Genomic DNA, 14,761 nt, shown 5'->3' with positions numbered 1-14,761 from the left:
TACTATGAATAGTTTCAAATGTTTCAAAGCTAGGTAAGTGTGTAAACTCTGTTGAACCAAAGGTAGTTCCTTCCTATGTTTTATCTTTGTATCACTGTATTAATTCTCTTGTCTTTTCTCCATTATGTCTTTGGGAGGTAAAATACTGTTTCTCAGAAACTTAATGCAACTTAAATAGAAGAGCTTTTCTCAGCTTTTTTCTTTTCTCTCAGCTTTTCCTACTGATTTTAAATGTAGCTCATAACCTTTCAAGTTTTTTGTTTAAGCATACAGAATTACCGTATGCATCTTGTGTATTATATGATTTCTGTATAAGCAAATTCTAATCCTGGACTAGTAAAACCCAATTCTGATACAGTTTGGTAATTTTCGTGAATATGGCCAAAAAGAATCTAAAACTGTGCTTCGAGTGAATGAAAAACCTGTTACATTTACATCATGATTATATAAGGGACAAAAAATATAAACCCTGCACAGGGAGTGAGTATAACAAAAATAACTTGTTTGATCTGTGGTTTTAACTTAAGTATACTTTTATGAACAAAATATCAAAAATCCTTAAAAATGTTGGGGAGGGGAAGGAGCAATGAGGAAAGCCATTCATTTTCTCTTTTTTTCTTCCCCCTCTTCCTTTCCTTTAGGATGCTTTAACACTTGAGGACAAATGTTTCATCAGAAGCACTAATGGATGTTGGCATGCCTTGGATAAGGTGGTGACTGCCGGATGTCATTTGTTTCTGTTCACTGCAGAGAGACAAAACTGACTCCATTTGGAGTTGAGAGAAAAAGCAGAACAGACCTCTCAAGATGACTGATCCTATGATGGATTTTTTTGATGATGCCAATCTTTTTAGTGAGACCTTAGAAGGTTTGTCAGATGATGCCTTTGTTCAACCTGGACCTGTTTCACTTGTTGATGAGTTGAATTTGGGTGCAGAATTTGAACCTTTGCACATAGACTCACTGAACCATGTGCAAGATGCTCAAAATCAACAAAAGATGAGTGAGTTTGATCAGCTGAATCAGTATGATTCACTGAAGCTTCACTCAGTAAATCAGTCTTTTAATAGCTCAGCTGACAATGTCTTATCACCACACTCTCAATTCAATTGCTCACCAGTTCATCCACAAAGCCAGTCCAATGGGATGTTTCCAGATGTGGCCGATGGCAGTCCTATGTGGGGTCATCAAACTGCCACAACGGTTTCGAATCAAAATGGGTCCCCTTTTCACCAAGGACATTCTCAGTCTATGCAGCAAAACAAAAGCTTTGTAGCACACCATGACTTTGCCTTATTTCAGGCTAATGAACCACAGCATCAGTGTGCCTCACTACGGTCACAGCAAAGCAGAAACAACACGGGGCAGGATGCTCTGAGTCAGCCAAAAGACTTCATGGAAGTGAACGTATCTACTTCTCTCAGAGTCAATGTTAACCACCCTCCTTCGGTTTCTAATCCATCGACTTCACAGCAGCCTCTGTCTGTTCAACCGTTTTCTCAAACTGCAAGTGCTTCATTACATTTTTGTGGGAATCAGGAAGGAAATTTTGATGGACAGTCCCCAACTATTACTCCGTGTTCTGTTAGTAATAGTCAACAGTTTTCATCTCCTTATTCTTACTCTAACAACCACATTTCTCCTACCAGCCTTCTTCAGCCTACAACAGCTCTTTCTACCAGCCAGCAGACACACTCTATCTCTGACTTCACTGGAAGCGATGCCTTTACATCTCAAACAGGGACCAAGCAAGAAACAACCGAGCACATGTTGAATCCTAATACACCTCTGAATTCAAATACTTTTCAAATGTTGCATTCTGCGCATCCTCAGGGCAACTTTAGTAGTTCAAAACTCTCTCCTGTGAATATTAATTTTCCAGCTTCCACTGGTTCTGCTTCTCAGATAAGCCATTTCACTGATCCTATTGAAAGCAACGGTTTTACATCTTTAGATGACAACCTACTTCATCAAGTCGAGACTCATAATGAACCATTCACAGGACTTGACCCAGATGACCTCCTTCAGGAAGACCTTCTGCCACAGTTCGATGATTCTGCATTTGTTCAGGATAGCACAAGCCATGTTTTAGAGCATGACCTAGAACACCACATAACCCCCCAGCAAGTGACACAGTCATCCGATCTGGTTCGGGCACAGTCTCAAAGTCAGATCCATCCCTGGCATTCTTCAGTTTCTAATCAGCACCTGCAAGGCAGGAGTCGTGTAACCTCACAAGGACAGGTATGTAGGGATTTGGGGGGCTGGGGTTTGAGCTGTTTGGTTTGGTTGATCTAGTGAAATGAATAATAGTGATTGGTGCTTGTGTCAAAGGATGATAACTGAAGTCTCTGAGCTCTTATCTGACCCTGAAGAAGTCTAGGTGATGGCTAGTTTAGGAGAAGAGAACCAGTTGATGCAGACCTTGTTTTCTCCTATTATTTTCTTACCACTTCAGAAAACAAGACTTAGGTGACCTGTAATATTTATATATTAACATGGTGCCACTCCTTCTGCTGCTTATATTTCTGTACAGCAGTAGTACAGAAAGTACAGTAGAGAAAATTGGTTGGTTTATGATTTTGTTGCAAATATAATGCCTTATTGTCTTGAAAAATACTTACAGAAAAATGTTTTTATGAGCTCTAGTAAGGTTTGTGTGGCTGATTTCCTGCAAGAATTGCAGTGATTAAGTTCTTACTTGGTCCTTTGCTTTGTGTCTTTGTGCACACCCTTTTTATTCCTGCTTGATGTTATTAGTAATAATAGGAAACATATAAAAGGCTGTGTGTATGCTGGATTTTGCTACTGTTGGCCAAACCAAAAAGCTCAGCAGTTGTTTTAGTATAATGTGCACATCTACTGTGAGTATCCAAGCCCTCTGTGTGGGGACAAAATAGCATAAAAATTGTAGTGTGGTGGGGTTTTTTTTATGGGATACAAGAGAAACCAACTTTGCAGACAGTGCTTTTCAGTTTATCAGAGAGAACACTGAAAAGAAATGAAAATTGTGCGAGTATTGAAGTGTTCAGATAGTCCTTCAATTCTTCAGTCTCTTGCGATTGCTTTCTTATATGTAACTTAGTGAATTCTGACATAGTTTTAATTCAAATATTAAGTCCACTTTTCTAATGCTGGCCTTTATCTTCATCTGTGTCATCATCTTCTCCTTTAGAGAAAGTATGTAAGTCATTAAATTGAAGCATAGACTGATGCTTCTGGTTCACTTTGGTGTCCTCTATGAGAGTTAAGCTTTTCAAAAGCAAATAAAGTAGGGCTGGTAAAGTTATTTTTTCACAACACTGTAACCAGCAAAATTATGTTCTTACTACAGCTGCTAGAAACCTCAGCATGTGTGAGATTCTTGCAGAATTTTCAGCTCAAAAAATTCCTAATTTAAAAGAGAATACATTTTGAATATAAAAGAGATTTATTAAGCAAAGGCACAAATAATTATTATTTGAGCTTTTAAAGTTTATCAATTCTGAAAGCTATTGCTATGATTTTGGAAATTGGTTTTGTGGCTTTCCTTGTTAATACTTGCGGAGTGGTATTAGTGACTGCATTACCTAAAGATCAATATCTTAATAATAACAAAGTTAATCTCTGCTTGGCAGTTTGCAGCCCAAATTTGGTTTGACAGGAATGTCTGAAACTTGTTGGCAGAAGGAGCAGGACCTTCTGTATGATTAATACACATGTTCAGCTGCCATTGCTGATCATGTAGGGTTTCCAAAATTGGGAGATGGTCTGTTGAAATCCATGTGCATATGAAGAGTGAAAGTAGGAATTTTTATTTTGAACTCCTGTTTTAAGTTCTAGTAGGAATTTAGCTTGTATTTGGAAAGGAAGAGAGAATGGAAATGTTTTCTAATTTTTAATCTGTACATTTCAAAATAGAGGCAACTTTACGAAAATATATAGGTATGCAGACAGATTTAAAAAGGTTTTAGTAACTGTATTATTTCTCTATATTCTTGCTACCAATATTGTCTCCACTTGAGAGAATAGCGTCTTACTGTGAAAAAATTATTGGGAAGGAAAGGAACAAATCACTCCTGCTTCTACTTAGTTTGCAGGACACAGGCCTGGGAAGGAGACAGTGGAACATTTTTCTTTTCCCTCTTTAATTTTACGTCATTAGTGTTAGAGATAAGTGTTTAATACACTTAATCTTCAGTCTTGCTTGAATGGATTGCTTCTCCGTTACAACTTCTGCTTATGCTTATGGAGTGTGTAATTGTCAAACCCTGCTGGTGAAACTTTTTCAGTAAATTGTGGTGTGATGTTGATGGAACTTGTACGAACAGCTCTGCAGCCGAGGTGAGCTTGATTAACTGAGTGATGCAGTAGATGCAATCTGGTGGTTTTGATAAACATTTCTTTCCCCTTCTCTACCTAAAAAAAAAAAACAAACCAAAAAAAACTCAAAAAAAAAAGAAAGAGGGCACAGCCTAAGGAGCTACTCCTGTGAGTTATCTCTGTAACCTAAAGACACAGGGATCCTGCTTGAGTGTGTGCACAGTCCTGCCAGGAAGAGGAGCGGCACAACACGGGGCTGAGAACAGCAGGACTGAGGCTCTTGGTCTCCCATGAGCATACTGGGGGTGAAGGGTGAAGAGGAAGTGGATTCCAGGAACAGTGGGGGTGGTGAGAAATCCAGGAATTAGTGTCCTTTTTGAAGAGCCAAGGGGCAAAAAGTAGGTCTATAATAGAACTTTCTCTAGTGCTGTGACTTTTGTGTTTGATACGTCAGAACCTTGTAAGACTTACTTCAGTCTTACTGACATTAGTTTTAGAACTTTGTTTTGTAACAAAGAATAATGTTCTGAGATTTGTGTAGAGAATTTGAAGCTTTGGAAAGTTGATTTTGGTTTTTATCGTAGTGTGAAAACAAAGCAACTTTACAGTGTTTGAAACTTTTATGTTTCTTCCCTGGAACTTTGAAGTGAAACCAACAGAAACCAGATAGTTGTAAAACTGCTTGGTTTGGTTGTTATTATTTTGGGGTATGCTATAAACTGTATAAATTGGATTCTGACCTTGAGTTTTTGTAATGGGATGGATGTTTATTGTTTTTTTCAGAAATTGGTTGTGAACCAGTAGCTGTCAAACTGTCGTGAGGAATGTACAGATGCAAACAATGTAGAAGCCTCTTTAAATCAGCCCTGTATGTAGTGTGAATAGTGAAGGAAAAATATGGCAATTACTGAAGTTAAGTGTTTCAGATCTGTCTTTTGACTTGCTTGCAATTCTAAGAGGCACTTTAGTTCTAATTCTCACTTCTGTTCTTTGATCACTTTGTAGAATTTCAGGTTCAAGATGAGTTTGTTCTGTTTGAGCATTTTTCAAATGTGTGCAGGTGAACCAGAGAGAAAAAAGGAGGAGTGAGGGATGGGGAAGGAATTTTGGTCTCACTGAAACTAGTCGGCTTTAGGCAAGGCATTAGGTGGGAAAGGATTTTGGCAAGTTTCATATGTAATACTTAAGGTGAGCTGTTAATTGTCTAAAAAGACCATGTTTCATACTGGCTTTTGTACACATTGAGTAAACAATTACTAGGGAATTTAATTTTTTTTTTCAATAGTTTCAGCTTGATAACGGTTGAGATTTTCTCAGAAAGGACAACTTTATTTCATTAAATAGTTAATGAACTGTAGCTTTGGAATGGACCCAATATTAGACAACCAAAGATCTTTAACTGCAGTTAGGCTGAGGTTATTTAAATTAAAAAAGAACATTAAATACTTGTTTCAGTATTTGAAAGCAAGCATACTCATCACATTTTTACTTTTATGGCTATTCTTATAATGGAAATTAATTTAAAAATTAATACAGTCTGTTAGGTGTAATAATGCTGCAGAATTAAAAACAATCTAGACTGTCTTATGCTGCTAATACACTTTCTATGCTTGCTGTAATTAGATTAGAATTGTAAATAACTTGTGCCTCTTAATTTTACATCATGCATTTTTCATCAGAGTTTGAGAAGGAAAGTGGAGAAATGAAGATTCATGTAGCCTCAGTGTTGACTAATACAAGACTTCTGATCTTATTAACTCCACTTAAAATTGTTTTGAGTTTGCTAAATAATCTGTTTGCTTTTCATAAAGTTGAAAAAAGATGACAAAAATCCAGGCTTCAACTTTGTTTTGCATATTTAGAAGAAAAAGAAAGTTGGAAAGATAATCTGAAGTGTAAACTCTTCTAAGAGAAGTTTACAGCCATCTCACTGTGTATGTTGTTCTGTAGTAAGTGTTCTAATGTCTTCTGGCTACATACATGACAACAGACAAACTGAGGTTAAACTGAAAAATGATATTCCATTAATAATCCTAAGTGCTATAGGACAATGTGGTAGACTTACTTCTTAAATCAAGTGAATAATTTTTTTTCCTTTTTGTGACTAAAAGTTGGCACCTAACTTGACAATTCAGTGTATTCATGAGTTCTAGTATCTCACATTGTTTTTGTAAAAACTGACTTAAAACATGCAAGTGGTTTTATGCCTGCAAGCTTGAGCTGTCCTACCACTTGTTTTATAGCAACAGATGATGTTTTTTTGGAAGTTTGTCTTGCCCTTGTTGAAAGCTTGGCAGAGCAAGTCTGAACGTTGTAGATAATTGCTTGGTTGGTGTTGTACCCCAGGACATCTGGATCTATCAGAATGCCATAAACTCATGTATGAGCATCCCACTAGAGAGGCAATTAATTTTCACCAGGCTTATGTGCTGCTGAGATGCCCTAAATTGTCACAGGCCTTTCAACTCTGACTGTGTTATCAGATGCCTCTCTTTTATATCAGCTCTAAACTCACTGTAGACATGTATCCTTCGGATTATTCCACTTGTAAACCTCTTATTCTGCCATTGGTTGCTGTTCTACTTGTATATGAAATCTTGACACTGTAAAGATTTTATGAGAGCAACACATAGGAAGCAGTGATGTGTTTTCTTGGCTAGTTATGAGAGCCAAAATCAGACAACTACTTGATATATGCAGTTATGGAAGATGTATCAAAATCAAGGGTATAGTATTTGTTAGAGTGTATTTCTTACATTCTCTATGGTTGAATTTTAAGGAAGCCTGTAATGAGAAATATTTTAAACTAATGAACTGATCACACTATCTAGAAATTCTTTGTAGAAGACACTGGGTATTTTGCACAGTAAGTTTATAGGTTATGGCTCCTAAGTGCTGGTACAAAACAAGATTGTAAAATTATGGTGCTGCTATATGTGTGTTGCTTGGGAAGCAGTGAATGACTGAGCATGATAAAATACACATCTCAGAATTTGCCCTGCTTTGCTTCAAGTCAGAGGTTGGACTTGATGATTTTGGAAATCTTTTCCAGCCTTAATGGTGCTGTGATCTGAAATCTAGACATCTGTTCCAGTAAGCACTGGGGTGCATTACAAATGATAACTTGTAATCTTCAGATGTGAAAAACCCACACACCCCTAAAAACAACCCACAGACCAAAAGAGCCATAAAACCTTGTCCTTTAAGTGCTTAACAGTGCCGGTATAGCTCCCATTAAGCATATCCACTGTATTTATATTGTTGCTTTAATTAGGGTTAATTTTATGGGTGACATCATATTAGCAAATGTAGATCTTTGCCTGAACTTTCCTTTTAAGCATTTCTACAAGTTGTATGCACTGGATTTAGTTTTCTGTGCTTCAGGAACATTTTTCACCTTCCTTTTAGGAGCTCAAAGTCTTTACTACAGTGAGGCACCAGAATTCAGTTGTCTTCCAGCACCTAATAGGTTTATCATCTATGCTGAAGTAGTGAAAGTAATCCCTCCACTGACCTTCTTGTACAATATTTTGCAGCTTTTTTTGCTTTCCTCCTTTGATTTGAGAAAGGGCTGCACAACCAGGTGGGAGTGGAAGTGGCAAAGCTCTGTCAAATGCACAGAGTTAATTAGAGGAGTAGGGCAATATCTCTGAGCCTAAGCAGTGCAGCTCCTGGAATGAACCAAGTTTTTAAATTATAGCTGTATATCATATGATTTCATTATTAATCTATGGGGTTTTGCCAATGATATATTAATCATTAAAGACAGCAATGTTTTGATAACTTTATTTATAGTTGAATGTGTATGAAGCATTTGCTTTTGTATATAATTTATATGTTGTATATAAGCCTTTTATACATTTTATTTCTTTTTAAAAATTACAAATTGCATATGTTGGGGAAAGGAAGTACATGTTTATGAGATTAGTTTGTAACACATTTACAGATGATTAATTATGATAATATGCCCCAAAATTGCTGGGCTTTTAAGAACAGGGAAATGTGCCAGAGTATCTGTTTTACTGTTTTAAAGAGTTTATGAGGCTGTAATTACCATCTCCAAGTTAAATTGTTTCATCTTTTTTGAATATTTTTGCTATCACTGTTGCTTTCCTTAAGTCTCTCTCAACCTTTGTCACTTGTCAAATAATTAGGCTGTCCAATTCTTTGTGTGTTTCTTCTTTTAAATTAAGTACTTGCTGTTTTAATGATTGTTATAATATACGAATATGATTTTTCCTGAGATAATTGCACACTCATTAAATGACTGCTATAATTGTCTTTTAAATGTGCCAAAAGAGAAGCATTTTTGCAAAAAGTAGTTAACAGATGGCAGGCATAGGAAGGAAGCTTCTGGCTGGGTCAAATTAGAGGAGTAATCCTACAGATAGCAAGGTGAGACTAGTTGACTAAAATAAGTTCAATTTACATTATTTTTTTAATGATATTGCAGGATAAGTGTGGTTGAATAATCTAAATAACTATTTGCAAACAGATGTCTTGTTAACACTGAAAAACTATAAAGCAATTCAGTAATGTAAGAGTACTGATATAATTGTGCAAGCTTAGTGTCTGGAAGAAATGGTACCTAATTACAGAGAAAAGAGAAAACAAAATCCATGTTAAATTGTCTTTTAAAGACAGCAACCCATCCTGTAGGCTGTTAAAGCTGCAGTTCAATATATGCCTAGACTATAATTAGTTAAGGGAAAAAAAGTTTAAGAAAAAAAGCTCCTTTCTTCCACTTTGTGTTGTGTTAACACAACCATTTGTGCTATGAACTGAACTGGGAAACTCCTTGATGTGCAGAGAAACTTTGCACTTTTTTGTCAAGGATGTTTTTCAGGAATAGAAGTTGCTGGTTTAGTTCTCTCGGTTGCCCAGAATCATATTCCATAAAGCAGTGGAAGGGGAGCTGTCAGTGCCTACAAATATCCGACAGTGTCAAGAGCAGGGGGCCAGACTTTTCAGTGGTGCCCAGGGACAGGACAAGGGACAATGGGAACGAACTGAAATGGGGGAACTGCCATCTGAATATGAGGAGAAAGCTCTTTGCTGTGAGGGTGGCAGAGCTCTGGAACAGGCTGCCCAGAGAGGATGTGGAGTCTCCTGCTATTCAGGAACCATCTGGACGTGATCCTGTGTGACCTGTTCTAGGTGACCCTGCCCTAGCAGGGGGGTTGAACTAGATCATCTCCAGATGTCCCTTCCAGCATCAGCCATCCTGTGATTGTGTGAGAAAGGAGTGGGAAGTATCATTTTCTGCAGTAGAGGCAAAATAACTGTGCATGGAACTGTAGCTTCAAATGCAAAGAGAGTGCAAGTGGCCTCGATGTGGGACTATCCATTGGCTCCAGTAACCACTAATCTGTTTTGACTGACACTATTATCCTAAACTTTTTAGTGGCTTCAAACATACCATTGCCTCTAAAACTTCCAGAACAGTGCTTTATCTTGAAAATCATACACTTTATGAAGTGTTAGTGAAGTGCTATTACTGAATGAGAAGCAGAACTTGTAAAGATGTTAACCAGTAGTAAGGCTTCAAAGCCAGAGAATCTGAATTACATTTGGAATTCATGTGGCTTTTGTCCAGATGTCTGTGTCTATGTGCACTCAGGTTTTATAGTTTCTTTTAGCTATTATGTTAATTTTAAATATATAGATCAAAATAATTTCTAGCACTTTGCCTACCTAACAGCCTCTTGCATCTGGAGAGGTATTGTTTTCTTTGTTCATTATCAGCTTAAAAAAAAATTTGCTCAAGTTCCTGGTTACATGGATTTTGAAGAGAGTGTCTGTTGTCAGGTGTTGAGTGGATTGGATTTGGGATCTCTAAAGGCTAATAAATATAAATTAATGGGTTTCTAGGAAAATGAGACTGAGAATTCTAATGCTGATTTGAGTAAATTTGATAAATAAAACTAGCAATGTTAGACTAGAAAAGATGACAAGTCTTCCATTTTTGAAAGCTGTGTAATTTGCAGTAGAGATTGATTTTTCTTTCATAAATGTGGCAGGTTTTCTTTTGTGTGGATTATTTGGCTTGTGTTTGTACTTACTTGGGCTTTTTCTTCCCTTGATATCTTACTGTGAAGGCAGGCATTTTAATTTATATCTCATGAAATTGTTCCCATCTTTTACATACTGCCTTTTCAGGAGTTAGTCTGTATTTGAGAATAATTTCAATGTTTGTAGTGTATCATATATGTGCACATAATGCTATTCAGCAACATATTGAATTGCAAACCAGAATTAGTTTCACAGATTGATAGGGAGTTCTCTTTTAAGAGATATTCATGACTTCACAATTTAGTTTTAGTTTATATATTGGAAGGAAAAGAAGTTAGTTTTAAAGAAGACATTGCAGATATTTTGATTCTGAGCATTTTGTGTATTTTTCTATAGTTTGAAACGTTATTTCAAAAACCTGTCAGTCAAAACTGTCTTTCTGAAACAATCTTAAGTAATCTTAAAAGCAATTGTTTCACTGTACCTTTTGTTTTTCACTGTACCAGTTGTTTTTACTGAGTACCACAAAGACTTCTTTAGTAATATTTTAAGCAAACTTACAAGGAAAACATAGCTATTGTGATTTTTGTGACTTGCAACATGCTATGGCTTACAGTACCTGTTTGTATCTTCAGAAGAATAAGAAGATGCAGTACGTGTGAGTTGGTTTTCATCTTTAGCTCTTTGTAGCAGTTGTCCATGAGGCCCAGGTATGGCTTAGCTTGATGTGTAAACTCTGTTGTAGCAGGAACTTTGGTCCTTGCAACTCGTAAAAGCAGCAACCAGCTGTTACAGAACCCAAGCTGTCACAGGGAAGGCAGGTAAATTATTTAAGGAACATCTGAGTGACAAAATCAGACATGTGTCTTAATCTCCTTGAGTTCAGTAAGAACAATTTTTAAAAAAGATTAGGCAAATTTATTTTGATGTGTCTGCATTGTAGCTCCTATTTATATCATCCTTGGGAGGATTCTTTGACGTGCTATCACATCGTGTTATGAAATCTGATCAGCCCTGACACTACACGAGGGATGTTTTTTGTGGTGCCAGCCCAGTGTGCTTTTATGGCTTAATATGGTTTAATAGCAAATGTGTACAGGCTTTGATTTCAGATTTCAGAAATGGTGATCCAACCTTGCTTGTTGGGGACAGAGGAATGAAGGGGCTCATGCTTGTGACTGTGCTTGGGGATGTCCTTGGCAGCACACTGTGGTCTCTGACCAGGCTGTCATTCTGCTCTGTGTCGATGGCACTTTCTGTTGACTTCAACTCCACTGAAGATGATAAGAATGTCTCTTGTCTTGACCTTTCCAGTGGGTCTGGTCCTGCCACTTTTGCTAGCAGCCAGACTGAGCTGAGATAAAAAATTACCACTAGGCTTATCTTTCTAGAGACCTGTCTTGCCACTTTTTCTGTTTGATCTTTACCAAAAGTTCATGCTCCCTGCTGGTAGGAGTTTTTGGAGTTTTCTGGTGGTATTGTTTTTGTTTTTGTTTTGGTTTGGTTTGGTTATCCCTATGAAGCTCTTGGATGTGATGTTCTTTCTCTAGAAATTTTTTTAGGAGACTTTTGGGGAAAAAAGCAGCTTGGGTTTTTTGCCTTTTTGGGTTTCATTTGCCTGAAATCAAATTCTGTTGTTCCCCAGTAGTATTCTTTGACTCGGGGCCCCTATTTTCAAACCATCACACCTTTTTGATAAATTCCTTTTCTTTAGGCATCTTGTTTTACTCCTTAATTAGGGGGGGAGGATTTTGTTCATGAATATTTAACTAAGAAAACTAGATTCAACAGGAGTGGTTTCACTAGGTTAGCATATATGCTAAAGGAGTCCTTTGTGCTGAAGGTTCCAGCATCTAAAGCTGTTAAAGTAGTTCATTGAAGCTGAAACAAAAAATGCCTAAGTTGGTTTGAATTGAAGTGGGAGAACTATGCCCCCCCCTTTGATTAAAATGGAAATATGCTGTGCAGTCAGGACTGATATTAGTGACTCCCCAGCTGTTCATGTTAAAAATAATTGCTTTTCCCAATTCCTGTCAGTATAAATATTTTAATGAATGTTAAGTGCTGGGGGTTTTAACTAATTGAAGTTATGTTGAAAATATTTTGGTTACTCTGTTATCTTAACATTTTGGATACTCTGTCAAGTATCGAGCAATACTACAAAGTTCAAAGATTGAGTAAACTTTTAAACTTTACCACTTCCAGTGAACAAAATTATTATAAAGAGAATTGTGAATATGCAGTTCCGTTTTGCTTTCAAGATAATTCATGATCAGTATTTCCCTGTTAATCAAATGATACCTATTTTTCACCTCACATCTTTCACAGTACTTCATTGTTCTGCTATGAACAAGCACTGAAAATACATACTTTTTAAAAAAACAAACAAAAAACAAATTTAAAAAGCAGGCTGCCTCTAATATCATAGAATCATTTCCTGGGACTGACCATGTTGCAGCATGTTTTTCCAGGAGCCTTCATACTCTGGATAAGCCAGTTCACTTACCTTCTGAGTGAGTTTTATTTTACCAATGCACCTGATGTACTACAAAATTTGTGTAGAGTTTGGTTAAAGCATACTGTGGAAGAGAATCTGTCTCTGTGTTTTGTTTAACCTCTGGTTGTTTCTCTGACCTAGCCCAGCTTTCCTTCCTGTAGTTACTTGCAGGAGTGAGATATTGAGACAAAAACTGGGCAGGTTCCTGCTGGTTCTGCGCAGTTCTTGCCCCACCTGCCTGTCCTTTCATCCCTTCAGTACATTCAGTGACTCCTCTAAGTAGCAGAAGAGTACAAAGAATATACCATGGCGGGTTCTGCACTTCACAGCCCTTCACACCTGTAATGTCTTCTGCTTCTGGGACTGGGAACAGATGGAGAGGCTTTGAGGGGGACAGTGGAAGGGAACAGTGATAGTAGTAAACTTCCTAAGGATGACAGATTTTTGTTTCAATTATAAAAATATGTTCCTACAAGGCCACTTCCATGAGAGCTTTAGAAGGAACACTGTAACTGAAATTAAGTTTTGACAATAACCGACTACCACTAAGGTTCTGTTGCCTTTCCTTGCTCAGAGATGTTTGCTGTGCTGGTTTCTTAGGGTGCTCAGGACAGGAATGCTGAAGTGGATCTTGGGTATTTGGATTAAGGGGAATAAAAAGCTCCTTGTTTGTTGTTCTTTTTGAAGGTAGTTTGGGTGGGGTTTTGTCTCCTGGTCTTCTTTCTCTGGTTGGTAAAAAAAATTAAACCATGAGAAAATTATTCTCCTGGTAGCACACAAAACTGGTGGCCATACAGAACATAGGTGTGCAGGTAGCAACTTGGAAAAATTCAGTTTAATTTTGAGTTTGTTTTCTGTTGGGAAGACTTTTGCAATCAGTTCTTTGATGTTTTACCTTAAATCAGCATTTTGAAACTTTTCATCACTGTAAATTAGAGCAGTTTCACCTAATGTTATATTTTTCTGGAGTATAAAAGGTCATGAAAAAAAAGTTGGGGAGAGCTGTTCTCTTGCTGCTTTGCAAGATAGAAGCTATCTGGCTTTACATGTTAGATAAATTTTTCCTATTGTAAAAATAGGAAAATAGGGGAGGTGTTTCAGACGAACCAAACTGTTACCTGTATTTTCTAAGAAGGTGTTGAATGATGTGAAATTTCAGTGAATCAATATATTTGTAGAGCTTCATCTGGGGATTTTGAACTCTAATGTCTAGTCTTTTTAAAACAGAATATGTTTGAATTTTCTTGTCCCTAAGTATTTGGTGACGTATTTTGCAGATTTATTTCCAGCTGCTCACACAGAACTTGCTTCAAACAGTGAACTGAAACCTGACTTTCCTTTTATAGATTACAGAGTTTAGTCAACTGTTTTTTAAGGAGTCAAATAATTACAAAATTTGTAAGGTTAAGACGGATCAAAAATGCAAGAAAGAAAAAATGTAGTGGAACCTTTTTGCTAAAACATTTTGGCACTTAGGATAGGTATTAAAGGCTTCAGAAAATCCATACAGGTATGGCATGCCTGTGAATTTGGTCTGAGCCTAATAATTCAATGGCACATCCACCAACTGTCTTGAATATGAACATTACTTCTTCTTTTCCATATATAGGAGCCCAGAGTTTTCTCCTGTTAAGTAATATATAGTGATACTTGTCGTGGGGACCATAGGAGGAACACGAGGTATGAAGTGCTCGAGGCTCAGATCAATACAAGTGCTGAGTGTTACTGGTTCTGCTTGTGAAAAAGAGCACTGAGGGGTTTTGCTGAGGCAGTGAGTTTAACTGGCATTGTCTGCCACTTTCCAAATAGCTGTGCACCATTAGAGACTGGAACCCAAGAGAAGTGGGTACAGAACACCAAACCACTGAGAACTGACACGCATTCAATGCACTGACTTGGCAGAGCAAGCAGGATGAAGCTCTCAATTTCTTTTATTTCCTGGCAATTTAA

General features: G+C 37.2%; 1 protein-coding gene across 4 annotated transcripts in view; it reads left to right on the top strand.

The window, feature by feature from the left end:
• CHD9 (chromodomain helicase DNA binding protein 9) overlaps positions 1-14,761 on the top strand; it is an 85,339-nt gene that overhangs the window by 13,666 nt on the left and 56,912 nt on the right. For all 4 annotated transcript variants that reach the window (XM_050311753.1, XM_050311752.1, XM_050311751.1 and 1 more), the window contains exon 4: positions 642-2,244. In XM_050311753.1, the coding sequence (XP_050167710.1) occupies positions 808-2,244 (1,437 nt within the window). In that variant the 5' untranslated portion in view covers positions 642-807. The remainder of the gene's footprint in view (positions 1-641; positions 2,245-14,761) is intronic.

The sequence above is a fragment of the Myiozetetes cayanensis genome, unplaced genomic scaffold (assembly GCF_022539395.1).
Source record: "Myiozetetes cayanensis isolate MyiCay16 unplaced genomic scaffold, myiCay2020 scf16, whole genome shotgun sequence".
NCBI classification, from domain to species: Eukaryota; Metazoa; Chordata; class Aves; order Passeriformes; family Tyrannidae; genus Myiozetetes; species Myiozetetes cayanensis.
The sequence above is the reverse complement of the archived record's forward strand: the minus strand, read 5'-3'. Positions and strand labels throughout refer to the sequence as shown.